This window comes from Leptonotus elevatus, chromosome 12 (assembly GCF_054856555.1).
Source record: "Leptonotus elevatus isolate MCC_2025b chromosome 12, RoL_Lele_1.0, whole genome shotgun sequence".
NCBI classification, from domain to species: Eukaryota; Metazoa; Chordata; class Actinopteri; order Syngnathiformes; family Syngnathidae; genus Leptonotus; species Leptonotus elevatus.
The window spans coordinates 9,300,891-9,315,909 of record NC_141250.1 but is presented as its reverse complement, the minus strand read 5'-3'; the positions used below and the strand labels follow the sequence as shown (position 1 = coordinate 9,315,909).

At 50.1% G+C, this 15,019-nt stretch overlaps 1 protein-coding gene across 3 annotated transcripts in view; it reads left to right on the top strand.

The window, feature by feature from the left end:
- bcor (BCL6 corepressor) overlaps positions 1-15,019 on the top strand; it is a 42,300-nt gene that overhangs the window by 11,872 nt on the left and 15,409 nt on the right. For 2 of the 3 annotated variants that reach the window (XM_086091534.1, XM_086091536.1), the window contains exons 2-9: positions 1,557-1,638; positions 1,752-4,856; positions 7,265-7,321; positions 7,862-8,024; positions 8,896-9,147; positions 10,431-10,703; positions 13,044-13,351; positions 14,345-14,629. In XM_086091534.1, coding sequence (XP_085947660.1) covers positions 1,636-1,638; positions 1,752-4,856; positions 7,265-7,321; positions 7,862-8,024; positions 8,896-9,147; positions 10,431-10,703; positions 13,044-13,351; positions 14,345-14,629 — 4,446 coding nt within the window. In that variant the 5' untranslated portion in view covers positions 1,557-1,635. The remainder of the gene's footprint in view (positions 1-1,556; positions 1,639-1,751; positions 4,857-7,264; positions 7,322-7,861; positions 8,025-8,895; positions 9,148-10,430; positions 10,704-13,043; positions 13,352-14,344; positions 14,630-15,019) is intronic. The other variant, XM_086091535.1, reaches the window with a different exon arrangement.

Below are 15,019 nucleotides of genomic sequence, written 5' to 3'. Positions count from 1 at the left end.
TTAAAGGCTCTTTCCTCCCCCCACGCCTCGGCCTCCCACACCTCCTTTCTGCGCCGGCTCCCCTTATTAGGGCCGCCTCACAAAAAAATGTCCTCATAAGGAGACATCGCATACGTAAATGCGGACAAGCACCTAGCCTAGTGATTGTAAGTCGCCATTTTCTCATTTTGTCTTCTTGAATTAATGCGGCCTTATTATGTTGTATCAATTTTAGCATTCCACCCCAAAGAAAAAACTTTTGTGTTAGGAAATTACGGCCCAAATCAACAAAAGGTGTCATTTTCCATAATACAGTATCGCAAGGTAGAACAAAATTGGGAGTAATTTTGCGACCATTCCAAATGAAATTCCGCTTGCTTGTTTTCTTTTGAAAGCATGCATCATTTGAAGCTAGCGCTGTTCATATTTGCCAAGGTGTCACAAACAAACAGGAAATGCATGTTATAAGCAACAGGCAAGCTAGCATTTCTGGTTACATCAAAAGTGGGTCATAGTGTACTGAGTAGCATCGGCGCAGACCCACATACCACGTTCGTTGCAGTCAACCACAGAACCAGAAATTGAATTATCAGTGAATTTGTCACCACAAAAAGCCAAAGAAAAACTAACACCCATTGATGACATCGCTAGCAAACAAAATAAAATTGTTGAAATTTGTCTTGCTTAAAATGTTTTTGTCCAAACGATTGTCATAACCCACCGGATAAAATGCATGGATTTAATGTCAAAGGCCAATTATAATTTCCTTGACCATTCAAATGAATAATTGCGATTTATCAATTTAACATACCAATTAATAATGGATTAAAAGGTCATTTCACACATAATCAAATTCCCTTTTTCTCGTTCGTGCTCGACCTTAAACAATCAGTTTTGACCATCACTATTAAATTTTTTTCCTGTCTCTGTCTTCACAACAAATGTATTTCGTTTGCTGTAGCTTGAGCACAGAGTTCTGTTTGCATGCTCTGCTTTTACACGTGCGCGTTGGCCGATCTGTGTTACAGTGTCGACGGGCGGTAAATGGTCCCCCGCCGAAGTGGTCTCTGATGTATAATCTGGCCTCGCTTGGCGGGCTGAGGCAACCCAGAGCGTGGGTCAGAGGGGCCAGCAAAAACCAGTGTGAGGGGAATGTGAATGGCGGCAGCTCCGCAATGTGCGTCAAGCCTACAGGGGTGGTCAGGATGGGGGTCAGTAGGAGGGGGTTGCAGGGTGGATGTGTTTGTATGGTGCTGAGTGTTTGTGACGGATGGAAGAGGAGCTTAACTCATCGCTCTCAAATGTGCTGAGCTTAGTTCCAAAAGAGAAAGGTTTTGACGATTGCTACTGCCATTGCGTCAAGCAAGAACCAAAGGATAAATGCCCAAATGTGTGTGACTTCTAAGACATATGATCATTGTTTGGCTCTCATGCCCCAGTGATTAAAGAATAATGGCGCTTTGACGTTGGGAATTCCATAAGCGGATATATTTCGAGAACATGGACAATTGGAGTACAACGGGGTTTTTGTGGCAGAGCCAAGACACTTAGTGCTAAATACTTGCTCGTCTTCACAGGGTTACTTCTGTTCGTGATGTCGATGCAGAGACACAAACCAATCTGGAACTAAGACAAGGGAACCACATCACACAAAACATGGTAAGTCTTTGAGCTTATCCTTTCCACTCATTTTCACAACTTGGGGAAAAAAACAGAGACATTTTTGTCATTCTACAAAATATCTTATTTCCTGTTCACCATTTTTATTGCAGGTGGATGCAAGGTTGACACCCCTGGCGGCGATGGGGCTGGACCGAGGCACCCTCATCCACGATGGTCTTCGCCTCCACGGTGGCGTTGTATATCCAGGGATCAGAACACTGCAGACAGAGAAGACTAGAGAGGCGGCCATTCTCCCATTGGGTTACAACCGGGATGGTCTACCTGAGCTTATCTACAAGCCGGATGGCCCTCTGGACAGTCGTAAACCCACTAATGGATACCTGGGCCTCTATAAGGGCATCCCTCCTAATCTTCACAAACCAGTGCTGATTCCTGGAGCGGAAGGTTTAAACTTGGAACGACGACTGGCACCTGGGGAAAAAGCACCTGAAATGAGCTTAGGGAGCACTGGCAGTAGCTACCTCCGTCTGCCGTGGCTCAACCCTTACCCAGAAGCGAGCATGTATCCCTTCATGGACTCATCAAAGTATGCCGCTCTGAACATGTATAAAGCTTCGTTGCTCAGCCAACCCAACCCCTACCTTCCCCAGCATCTGGCTTACCCTTCTCTTTGTGCACCCCAAGGTGGAAATGTCAATCCTGTAGCAGTCACCTCTGCTGCAGAAAGGCTCTACTATATGCCTACTTATCCACCTCCTAGTATGTCCTCTCCTCTGGTGGCTCCTCAAATGAGGATTCCTCCTGTCTCAGTGGCTCCCACATCACTTTTGCACTGCCAAGACAAGGTCCTTGGTGTCGCTCCGCCATTTGTACAGCAGCTTCACCAACCGTCCTCCCATCCTCAACATCATCCATCCAATATTGACAGGGAGCGATCACCCAACAGGAGCAGTCGACCAAGTAGACCTCCCTCTAGGACTGGCAGCAGTGTCAGCAATAACACCAGTAGTACAAGTACGACTGTTGCCAGTTGTGGAAATAATAGCCTGCCTACTGACTCCTCACCCCATGCACCCTCCCGCCTCTCCCAAACTCTCATTGACAATTCACTGGATTTACAAAGGCCAGTCGCAAGGATGGGACAGCCACCCGTCTCTTCGGCTTCAATATCGTCATCGTCTGCCACGCAGCCGATTTCTCATCTGTTGTCTGTCGGCAGCATGGCGTCAGAGCAGGCATCCCCTGCCAGGCCACGGCCAAGGGACGGGGCGCCAGGTGCTGAAAGGAGACCCAGTAGGTCACCCTCAAAGTCCAATTTTGACAGGACCGCTCACCAACCCCATGCAACCAAAGAATCGGCAGAGAAACCGTTGGATTTGTCTGGAAGAATACTGGAGTTTGGACTTCCTAATGGTTTCCCGATTAAGATGGACACTATTGCTCCAGGTGCACGTTATGGACTTCCCCCGAGTGGAGAACTAATAAAAGAGAACCTATCCCTCTCCCCCTCCTCCCACCCTCACTCTGTGGTAAACAGCACTTCTGCAAAGGTCTCGGAAAGACCAGAGATGATCAGCACTTTACACTCCTCCTGGGTAGTACCCAGCCGGTCTCCCTCTCAAACTCAGCACGCCCCAGGCTTATCCCCATCTCCCAGACCTAATGCAGATCTGGGAGCTTCTCAAGCCAAAGGCTCCTCCCCCTCTGTCATCAAACACAAGAATCTAGAAAGAGTGCTCCCTCAGCCACGTAGCTCGTCCTGTCCGAGGATAAATGAGCCCAACTCTGTTTCGTCGGATTCCACTCTCATCACATCCAGGGGTCTTTCTCCCAAATTAAATGGCGATTGGGCCAAACACAGCCCTCTTCAATCAGATCATGTACCAGTTATGGGCCACCACAGAGAGGGAGTGGAAAAGTCCTCCGGGAATGCCAAGAGAGCAGAAACGATTCCAGAGGTGTCATCGTACAAAAGGCCCATGTTGGAGAACGGCCACCCAGCTGGCCCCCTTTACCTTCCTCAAAGTGACGCTTACCTAACCCACAGTTTGGCCTATGCCAATAGATATCTGCACTACACCATCCCTGACAGCATGGCACTTCACTCCCTGCCAATTGCAGGAAAAGGTCCAGTCTACCCTCACCCGGTGTTGCTGGGCAGCAATAGCCTTTACCCATCCCACTTGGCAGTAAAGCCCCCTTTACCCTACCACAACCTACCACCTGCTTCAGGAGGTGGGGAATACCTTGCTTATAACTCACAGGACATGTCCCACCCACTAATGCAGCCTCATTCTGATAACAAACTGTCAGAAAGAGGGGATGGCAGCCTGAAACCGCGGGGTCATGAGAAATCCAGGGGTCCTTTTGAAGAAAGAGAGAAGAACATGAGCAAGGAGATGAGAGAAGGGAGCCAACCAAAGCCAGATAAAGAAGCGATAGCACAAGGACAAAGTGGCAGTCAAACTAAAACATCATCTCCGTCTGTAGCGTACCGAGAAAAGATTGAATACATTGACCTTGTCCACTCGGACACTGATGCAGAGTCGACTCCAACAGTCCAGAAACAACCCTCTGGAGAATCCTCAGCTTTTGACCAAAATGAGCGTTACCATAGCAACCAAAACACAGCAAAGGTGGACTACGAGCCAAAATTTCACCTTTCCCATCCTTATCCTATCCTCTCTGGACACAGCCCAACACAAAAGCCCAATTCGACAGACAGACAGCAGGAAACTACCTATGGAAAGCCAAAGGTTGTTCAGGACACGGGCTGTCCTGGAGCGACATCTAGCACATCCCCAAATAATCCTGGGAAGCTCTGCCGAGAAGAAGAGGAAGAGTCCTCAGAGGAACAGTGCGCTAGCCCGGAGCCTGCTGACGACGACCAGAGTACCTTGCGTTGCGCCCGTACGTCCGGTGAGCGTAGCTCTGGTAAGGACAAAGGGACACGAGACAACAGAGCTCCTCACGTCACTCCATATTGCACGGTTATGGGCAAAGAGGAGAACCAGGATGCGTTGGCATGTAGAGACACTGAAAATGAAGACAGTGTTGTGGACCTTGGGGAGTCTCAAGGAGAGGGTGATGACGAGGATGACGAAGATTGCCATAACTCCAAAGCCGCCCGCCGTTCCAGTCTGGCCAAGAGAATTGCCAACTCGTCGGGCTATGTCGGCGACCGCTTTAAATGCGTCACCACGGAACTGTATGCTGACTCCAGCAAGCTGAGCCGCGAGCAGAGAGCTCTACAGGTAAGGCCAATCAGCATTTGTGTGTGTGCTTGTGTATGTACAGTGCAGCATATGTTGAGCAAATCAATATGTGCACTACAAACATTTCCATCATACAGTGGAACCCCTGAGGTTGAACGCACCCCTCGGATTTTGAAACTGGTTTCCTCTTACAAAGTAATGGAATTAATCTGTTTCAGGGTCAAACTGTCCACATAATAAAAATATATACATTTGAACCACTTTCAATATTAAAATCTAAAATCATATTTAATGATGGTGTAATGCAAAGCGGATTGGTACAATAGAAGTGGGCAATATGTGACATGCATGTGTGGAAGCTGTGGATTGTTACTGCTTTAAAGTCCACTTACTTGACGTAAACTCCCCAATGTATATTCTTGTTCCATTCTCACGTCCTTTTGAACTCCAAATTTTTGTGCAACTTTAGCTGCGCATTTATCCCCAATTGTGCGATGGACTTAAGAGGTTCTGCTGTACTTGAAAACACCGGAATAAGCCCGGCAAGCTCTTTATTCCCATGCCAAAATTCCCAGAACTCCCTCTGGAAGAACATATCTTGCATGTGACTGGCACACTGCTTTTCCAGCACAGCACAAGACTAATCCCCTTGCTGTCATGCTTCTGTCCTGGCAACAGGCTTGACCTTCCCCCTCCTTTTTAGTTTATCACCATCTTAGTCAGCGTGTGCAAGGCCAGTCGACGCCCTCTATCAGGGATGGCGGTTCAAAGGTTAACCAGGCCTGCCATGTCTGTATGTTGATTAGTGAGCAGGCGTTTGCTAAAGGTTATTCTCCGCGCGTCCGTACGCGCTTGTCCTTGTGCGAGTGCCCCAGGGCGAGAACGCGTGTTTGGCGCCGCGTCGTTTTTCCCGAGCATGACTGCGGCAGGGCCTCACAGCGCATAACTGCCGCCGGCTATGCTTAACCCCAAGGTGAGGGGCAGCGGAGGGCTTGTCGTGCGTGCTTAAGAACGAGCAGCTGCCCTCGCCAGGCAGGCTTTCCTGTTTGCCTGTACCCTCCCCCTCCCCACCTACCGGTAGTTGCTACCCGCTGTGCTCGCCTTCTTGCCTGCTTGCTGTCCAAGGTCATAATTCTCCTGTGCCCCTTTTGGCTAAAAAGACCCACCACCCACCCACCCACTCACTCAACCCTTCTTTCTCTCACTCGGCACACATCAAATTAGGTCCACATAAATTACACCAAGTGTGAGAACCTTTTTCCCTATCATGTTGGAGGGGCATTTTTTTTACCATTCTGATGGGCACAAAAACTCACCCAATTGTTTTTATCCTAATGAAAATGTGTGGTTGGTAAGCATTTTTATCATCAGAACCACAAAAACATCCATGCCCAACAATATACTGGAAGCCATTTTGGTTTAAATGGCCATTTTAGGGTAGTTTGGCCATTTCCAAGGGTCCTTCAAAAATGAACCAGTCCAAGAGATTTTTCGCACTCATACCAAACGGATGGGCAAAGTTAAATTCAAAAAGATTTAGAGTTTGAGCGGCGCATGTGAGTTTCTCGCCATAAAACACACTGCTCTAAGTCAGCTGCACAAGGTCAGAGAACGACCAGATGTGTCATGTTAGTGTGTGATAAAGATTCCACCCTGGAGAGATTAATTGGTGCCCTACTGGCCAAAATGTGTAATAGCAATCACACCGCTCCTGAAAAAATAAATAAATAAAAATTTCCTCTGACTGGCGCTCTCAAATTGTATGCGCTTCATGTGCATGTGGTTTGACGATCATCTCTGCTCGTGGCTTTAATTTGTTTTTAGAATTGTATGACAGGCCGGATCAAATGCTCTCGCGGGCCCACAACCCATAGGTTCCACACCCCGATTAGTACACTTGACATTTGTCGCTCACATACACACATTTGAGCTACTGTTTTGTGTTTTTTTTTTTCCCCTTCACTTGTCATGCGGTTCGCATCTATGCGCCAACATTCCGCATAATAAAAAGCCAACAAACCCTATGCTTTGTTATCCACTGGCGCAGAGGCAGATTTGTTAATGTGTCCCAAATGTCTGTCTGTGTTGTTGAAGGCATCCTCGTGAACTGTGGTTTTGTCTGTGTCATGCTTGTCAATGCGCAGCTGCGGCACAAAGCTATCAAACGCTCCATTTCTGGATGTGTGTTAATTGAATTTGTTTAGCGGAAAACAAAAGGCTAATGCCGAGTTACTATAAATTTTTCCATTACGGCTATGAACTAACATCTTGTTCAGAAATTATTTGATAGTTTTGTGTTGACCTGTTGAGTCTTTTTTTATGTTGTCATTTTGTGGGACTGCCTTGTGAATGTGTCAAGAAACAGTGGAGAAACCTTTACAAATAAACAAAAGAATGAAATGATGGACAGTTATATTGAGCCCACCCCCCCCATTCTAATTGCTTAGATGGAAGTCATATCACGAGAGGGGAGTAATATAAGTCAACCTGCAGCTAACTGGGAGGTCAGTTCTTTACATTTCTTATCACATCTGCCTCTGATGGCCTCTGTCTCCTTGTTGTATACTCTGTCGCTGCACACTCCTCCTTTTTTGCACTGCCCCCCACCCCCACCCCACCCCACCCCCACCCCTCTCCTCTTCCCAACTGCCTGAGGGCTTAGATGTATGTTTCCTAGCCATGTTTGTATTCCAGGAAGGGAAGATGTGCCCGGACTTTAAGGCCCAGCGCGCATGGACTCACATCGGCTGCAGTAGTCTAACCTGTGTCTTGTCGCTTGTTTTTTCTCCCCACCCTTTTTTTGTCTTGTGTGTCGGTTTAATTTCTTGGCAATTTCTTTGAATTAAATTTTCTTTTCAAAAAAAAAAAAAGTGATTTATTCCCCCCCCCCCCCCTCCCCTAATGCACATGATTTTTGTTGTTGTTGCATTTATAGCTTTTGAGGCTTAAGAGAGGAGAGTGTGTGTGGCTCGGCCAGACGACGAGTGGTTTTCATGGGATTTCTCTGCATTTCTTCTTGTTTGTGTGTGTATGTGCGTGCACAGCGGGCCATGATGCGGTTCTCGGAGCTGGAGCTGAAAGAGAAGGAGGGCGGCGGCGGTGTGTGCGTGTCAGCCCCGGCAGCGGGACGGGAGCTGGCAGACGGCCAACGCAGAGAGCGAGCGCTGGAACTCAGCCAATACGCCACCCGGCAGGGGGAGAGGGAGGGTGAGCACACACACGCACGCATCATGTATGCGCACACACGCACATCAGCATGCTATAAATGAGGACTCGGGGAGTGACACACAAACAATAAGTGCGCTGGCGTGCACATACGGCAAACGCTGTGGCGAGCGAGACCGGGTCACTCTAAAAAAAGACACGCTCTTCCTCTGTCGGCGCAGACGCTCTTGCACAAGCGCGAGTCAGCCGTAGGGACGCAAGGGGGGAGTTTTATTTTCAAGAAGCCTTTTGTGCTTATCTGCACGCATGGGTATGATCGAGAGGGAGGGTGGGAGGGAGAGATTGTGCGAGAGTGAAAGCAGTATGCGAGGGGGGTGAAAGCGGATGGGAGAGCGCAACAGAGAGAGGGACGGAAAGGGAAGGGGGGGGGGGGGTTAGTTAGGTTGGCGTGGAGCCCAGCTGCGTGTTGGAGCGAGGCCGCGGCTGACGTGTGAGCCTAATTATGGCATGGAGAGGGAATCTGGGAGCGAGGGGGAGAGTCACGCTCTATGTGAGAAGGGCGTGGTGCGGTCATGCCGTGGGGGAGGACAGAGGACACGGCGGCGGAAAGGAGGGGGGGGGGGGCTGTGGCGGTGAGCAAGCGGCGAAAGTACACAGGATGTTGTCTTGCCTCCGCGGAAGTGTCGGCGTCGGCAGTGAACCATCAAGCCGCTGGCTCGGTTGACATCAGATTAAAAAGTCTTTACCCCATCAAAGTTTTACTGCCTGTCTTTAAAGCGGAATAAAAGCTGCCTGCTTCTTAACTAGCGTCTTCCCGCTGACGCCGCCTCCCACCACCACCACCCGTTGTTTTTTGGCTTTCTTTCATCTCCCTTCGCTAACTCCCCGCTTCCCATTTTCCGTCCACGCTCAGGTGTCCTGCTGGCGTACCCCAATAACCGTGTCCCAGTCCTTCAGAGGTGCGGTGCCCAGAGCCTGAGGCTGGGTCTGGACTCCGAAGGGGGTCCCCCCTCCTCGGCGGTGAGAGACTCTCCCGACGAGGCACTCGGTCATGACTTTGGCGCCGGCAGGAAGCGCCTGCGCGTTCTCAAAGTGGAGCCGGACTCAGAGCAGGAGGAAGACGAGAAGATGTTCCACCCTCAGAAAAGAGCCAGGATGTCTGCTGGTGAGAATTTGTAATTCTGCGGCACCACACACACACGCTGTGCTCCTTTCCTTCAAATCTTCACCGCACGTCTGCTGGCATCCCCTTGTGTTGCTTTGCGAACAGAAGTTCCCAAAATCAATCCCGCCGTAAAATTAAACGACGTTACTCGGAAATGACCCCCACCCCCTTCAGCGCCCAACCTCCATTCCAGCCCCCCCGTCCCGTCGTTTTCTCTGTGCAGTAGCCAGCAACGGCAAGTGTTTAATCCCGTCTTTGAGGCCGAGCCTGCGCGCCGAGCGAGGAAGAGCGGACAGTCATTCTCTCGTCTTTCAACACCGTTCCTCTGCACCACCACCTCCCTTTTCAAAGCTGCTCTTTTCTTCTCTTTTCATCTCCCCTCATCTGTTTGGGTCTACTCCTTTTTGTCCCCCCCCCCCACTCCGGCATGCGGTACCACACTCTCCCCCGGCAAAAGCTGACAAGTCAAACGTGCGTTTTGTGTGAATTTTCAGCTTTCGTGTTTTATTTTTCCCTGCTAAACTTAGACGCATCCTTTTTTTTCATTTTCTCTTTTTTTAATGTCTGAGTCTGTCGTGTCTCAATTAATCAGTTATTTAACAACTAATTGATAATCAATCAACAGCAATTTTGATAATCCATTCATTGTTTTGAGCCATTGTACAATTTAAAGTTATCCAAATCTCTGATTTCCAGCCACTCACCAGTAAATATTTTCTGATTCTGATTTGATCAAAATTTAGCATTTCATACATAAAAAAGAAATAGTACACATTTTAATATGTGGTGAAAATAATTAATTGTAGCCATAGTACAACCTGTACCTAACAACTAGTTAAAACTGAAGCAGCCTCACAAGTGTACATCAAACTTGTAGCTGTTTGCATGAATCAGTATCCAAGTAGCTTTCAACGTCACGCCCTCTTGTGTAATATTGCTTACTAAATAAAATAAAAAATCGAGGAAAAATTTGCAATAAACAATGCCCAAAAAATGTTTACGCGATAATCGATGGAATATTGAATTCTAAAAATATTCAGTCCTGACCTTGTCTTAATCCGTAAAATGTGGAATTTTCGACAACAAAAATAATTACGGATACAAGCATTGCAACAGTGCCCCCACATGGGGGTTAAGGTTATTGCCGTCCTATGGTTTGTCCAGCGATGCTAACAAATTTTAAACCAAAATACGTTTAAACTGTTAACCGTTTCATCTCTACTTGGTATTTGTTTGCCTAAGGCTCCATTTCATGTCGACCTAACAAGAAATTTTGTTGGCAGATGAGCACGAGCAGACAAGTGCTGACGAGGACGCCGTAGACGAGGACGACGACGACGAGGTGCGGAAGCTCAAAGTCTGCATTGAACTGAAAGGGCTGCGGCTCAGCAAGCCCGCCCAGGGGGGCGCCTCGCCCGACCGCCCCCATATCAAACAAGAGCAGCCGTGGCCCCGCTTGCTGGGCCCGGTGCAGACCCAGCGAGAGCGTGACGAGCGAGCGCTGGCGCAGAGAGCCGACATCAACAGGAAATGGGGCTGCGAAAGACTGCTCAACGGTGAGTGTGCGCCGCGCCACGTCGTGCGGGTTCAGCCAGGGTAACGGAAATCTATCTTTGGCTTTCGCTTTCTTGTTGAGCCGCCTGTCTAGAGGGGGATTTCCCAGGAGCCTTTTTGGAAGCAGGCGGAGGAAATGAGGTAGAGGATACTTCCTTCTGCCAAGGGGGAAAGGCTGCGAATCAGAGATGGGAGCTCGGGGATACAAATCTAAAATGCCGCCCTCCCCTTGTGATTTGAGCTTTTTTTGTTCCACCGGCCTACAGCTTGCTGTGTGACAGCGATGAAAGCGTGCACGAGAGAAGTGGCTGGTGGAGATATGCGTGGGCAGGTGTAGTGTGACTAATGTGTGATAATTCCCCCCCCAAAAGGCCGTTCGCAAGGAAAAAGGCGAGCGAGTGTGTGTGTCGGGGGGACTGGAGTGGGGGCTAACTTATTAAAACCATGCGCTCCCTTCTTCGCGTGCCCAGACTGAAGCGGAGGGACGAGCATGGCGAAGAGGAAAATAAAAGAGCAGGCGGGAGATGAAAGAAAGTGAATAAATCAGAGAAGATTTGGGTTTTATGTTCCCTGCAGAAACCACAGGCCTTGATTGGCCGCTGATTTCTTTTCATTATTTTTTTTTCTTCCCTGCTTTCACCTTTTCAGATAACGTCACCTTGGCAACAGCCCTGCAACGATTATTTTTTTTTCTCCCCCTCCACTCAGTTAGCTTGCGTCTGTCAGGGCTGCAGTTTGTCCTTTGTTCTCCAACGTGCCTTATGCGGACAAAAGTATTGGGACACCACTCAAATCATTGAAGGAAGGCACCCTTACAACTTTAGCAGGACCTCTTTGGGAAAGGCTCTTTTTCTGTTAGTTTCTACAAGCAAGGTCCATAGCGACGTGTTTGGGTGAACTTCCTCTGCCAACCTTTGGGAGCAACAATACACCCCCATGGTCAGATGTACAAACAAAATTGGCTTTTCGGAACCTCTTTGACACAGAGATCCCGCAAAAATTGCCGCGTCAAAGTTAACAGTACGTCTAAAGGTTATTGCTTTAAATGTGTGCGCTTTCACACCGTGACACCGCATCCCACAGTCAGATCATTAAATGCGTCAGCAACAATTGGGTGGTGTGAAACTTCACACCATGTGATTGCACCATTGTATTGCGGAATACCCTTACACACAGGGGCTGTCCCGTCGCTATTACAACTTCGATTTCGATGCCGTTACGCAAAACAGGTGGAAATAACTCTCTTTTAGAGGCAGTGTGAAAAGGGGAACTCAACTCTAGATATCTGCCATTTTTGCTTTTGTCCAAACAGCTCATATTTACATTTAAAAGTTCATGACTATGTATGTTGGTGTGTAGGCAGTGGCATCAGTTGAGAAAAAACCTTCGACAACTAATATTTTTTTAGGGTTCAATTGACTAAAAATTTAGAAATAAATGGTGAAGAGTAGCACTTTGAAATGCTTTTGTGGTTGGATAGCCTAGCCAGCCAATCACAGCAGCCCAGGGTTTCCCTCAGAAAAGTAGCTAAGCCTGGTCCGGGACGGACTAGGAATTAAGTTTGCCCCGGGAGAATTTTCGTAAACTTGAGGTTCGAGGGGGACGCTTAGCCTCACGTGGTGGGGGGCAAACCGCCAGGCTTTTAAAACACTTAGGGAAACCCTGGCAGCAGCCCATTCTTTATGTATGCGCTGACAAAATTAGATCTTAACGCCATTCTGCTGGCACCAAATGATGTTACAGCAGTTACAAGACGGCGGTTGCAGACGCAGCAGCGGCAGCCTCGTTTAGTTTACTGTCAAGCAGCCTAATCAGTATGTGGGGGCGGGCTCATATTAATGCAGGAGTGCTGTACAAGGCCACAGAATTTCACATTCCTCCTCAATGGCCCGCCCGGCCAAGCCATACAATTTAATGGCGTGTTTATTCTGAAAATTGTAACGTAATACAAATCAAACCGCAAGCGGCGTTTGCTTCGCCTGGTGCGAAACGCTTCACGACGATCCTCCAGGGGAAACGGGTTTCCATTAAGTCCTTAAATACCATTTTGACCTTGTGGTTTTTTGAGGACCCTGTGTTTTTGTTCTCGGAAAGCGGCGTATTTACGCAACTTGAAGCCGCTCTGCGTTTAAGATGATCCTTGCTGCAGTGCGTGCGCGTCTCTATAGGAGGAGTGGGAGTGGGGGGCAGTATTTTCTTCCTGATCGAGCAGGCGTGCGGCGCTCGCAGACAGCTCTCTGCGCTCATTAATAAACCAGCAGAGGGTGAGAGATGGCCTTGCAATACCTTCCCGCCTTTCCACACACTAATGCCGTTTCCCTCCCCCTCTTCCTCTCCCACAGGAGTCGCCGCACCTCCCCTTCACCCCGGCAGCCAGCTGAAGGACAGAGTGCACCCGCCGGGCCCCTTCTCAGGTGACCGTGGCCTCAAAGAGCCTCGGCGCGGCCCTCCCTCCCCGGGCACGGAGCCCTCGCTGGGAGGCGCCCCTCCCCTCAAGCTGCGTCGTCATAGCGACACGGACAAGCCCAAGGGCAAGCGGCCGTGCAAGACCAAACACACCAGCCAGCGGGAGCGTGAGAGGAGAAAAGAAGCTGCGCCCAACAGCCCTGGCCAGCGTTTCCCGGCTGATCTGGGAACAGCCGAGGACAAGGTGAGCGCCTGTCTGCGCCGCCGCCGCTTGTGGGGAGGGAGAGGAAGGAAGCATGTTTACGATGTTTAGAGGGCGGCTGGCGCTTTGACCCCCTCCCCGCCCGTGCCCTCGGCGCCTCCCTTCAGAGCGCCTGTGTGCATGCCGACTCGTCTCGGCGCTTAATTGTCAAGCACGCCTCGTCCGCCCCGTTGTGGCGCGTCGACGTGTGCAAAGGGTGCGTGTCGGTGAGCATTCCTGACATAACAACAAAACCCCGGAGCAATTATACAGCGGCGCTGAACACGAGGCCCGCTCGCGTTGCCCCCCTCCCTCCCTCCCCCGCTTGCGCGGCTAGGAATGTGGCAGCCACGGTCGAGCGCATGAACTTCAAAAGCGGGGGGAGGAAGAGAAAAAATGAGCACGGGGAAAATTGCGGGGGGAAAAAAAGGCGAGTTGTTTTCCGCCCGCGCCGCTCTCTTCCCCTGCTCCTCCTCAGCCTGACAGCTGCTCCGACATGGAATTCCACGGAGAGGGGACACACACACACACACACACACACACACACACACACACACACACACACACACACACACACACACACACACACACACACACACACAAGTGCGCGCGGAGGCAGGCAACTGCCTCTCGCCTGGCGCTCGCAGGCCTGTTGGTTTAGTGGTTGAAGGAAAAGTGGCGTGCCAGCCTGTAGCGTCAGTGCAGAGGCGTCGCGTGCACGTGCGGCACATTGCGTGTCTTCCTGACATAAAAACAACACAGATGTTGCACATTAAGGCCTCACACACGCACACACACAGACAACAGCACCATTGTGCGCGGAAATGCGTCATGAACGGCACACTTTCTTTCTCAATGGACTGTGTGTGTGTGTTTGTGTCCACCTGTGCGCGTGTGTGTGCTTCAGTTTCCGCGTGCGTCAATGTGTCAGCGTCATTAACACTTTCTCTCGCTCTCTCTCTCTCTCTCTCTCTCTCTCGTCCCCTCTCTCCACAGCTGAGTGAGCAGCGAGAGGCTCCAAGGAAGCGAGCTGCCTCTCCTAATCATTATCCCTGCTCTCCAGTCAAGCCCTGCTCCCCCGCCGCGCTCTGTCCGCCCCCGCCGCAGCCCCAGGCCAACGACAGAGCGGGCGGCGTCCCGCCAGAGGTCATCGGGGCGCACCGGATGCCCGCCGCCGACGCTCCGGTGGTGCGGCCCATTCCGCCCGAAGCCCGCCGGCTGATCGTCAACAAGAATGCTGGCGAGACGCTTCTCCAGAGAGCGGCGCGTCTGGGCTACGAGGTAATGGGGGAGAGGGGGGCTCTCTAGCTTGGCTCCACGCGCCTCTCGGCACATTTTACACTTCGCCTCGTTTCCCGTCTTCACTTCCTCTCCGCTTAAATTGAGCTCATTTTCTCGTCCCGCTTTGTTCCTATCTGCTACGCGGCTCCACGCCTATTTTCAAAATTGTCTCTCTCCTTGCGTCCGTCCTCCTTTTCCTATCTTCATCCCTCTATTTATCTTCCATCTCTTTCACCAGAGTGCAGGCTTTTTTCTCGAACCCCCCGCCCCAATTCTCTCGCTCTCTCTCAGGTTTCCGCTCGTTCCCTCCCCCTTCTTTCCTCTCGGCGCTCTTTCTCTTCCTCTCTTTGTGACTCAGATTGTCGTTGGCACCCCGCGAGCGCACACACT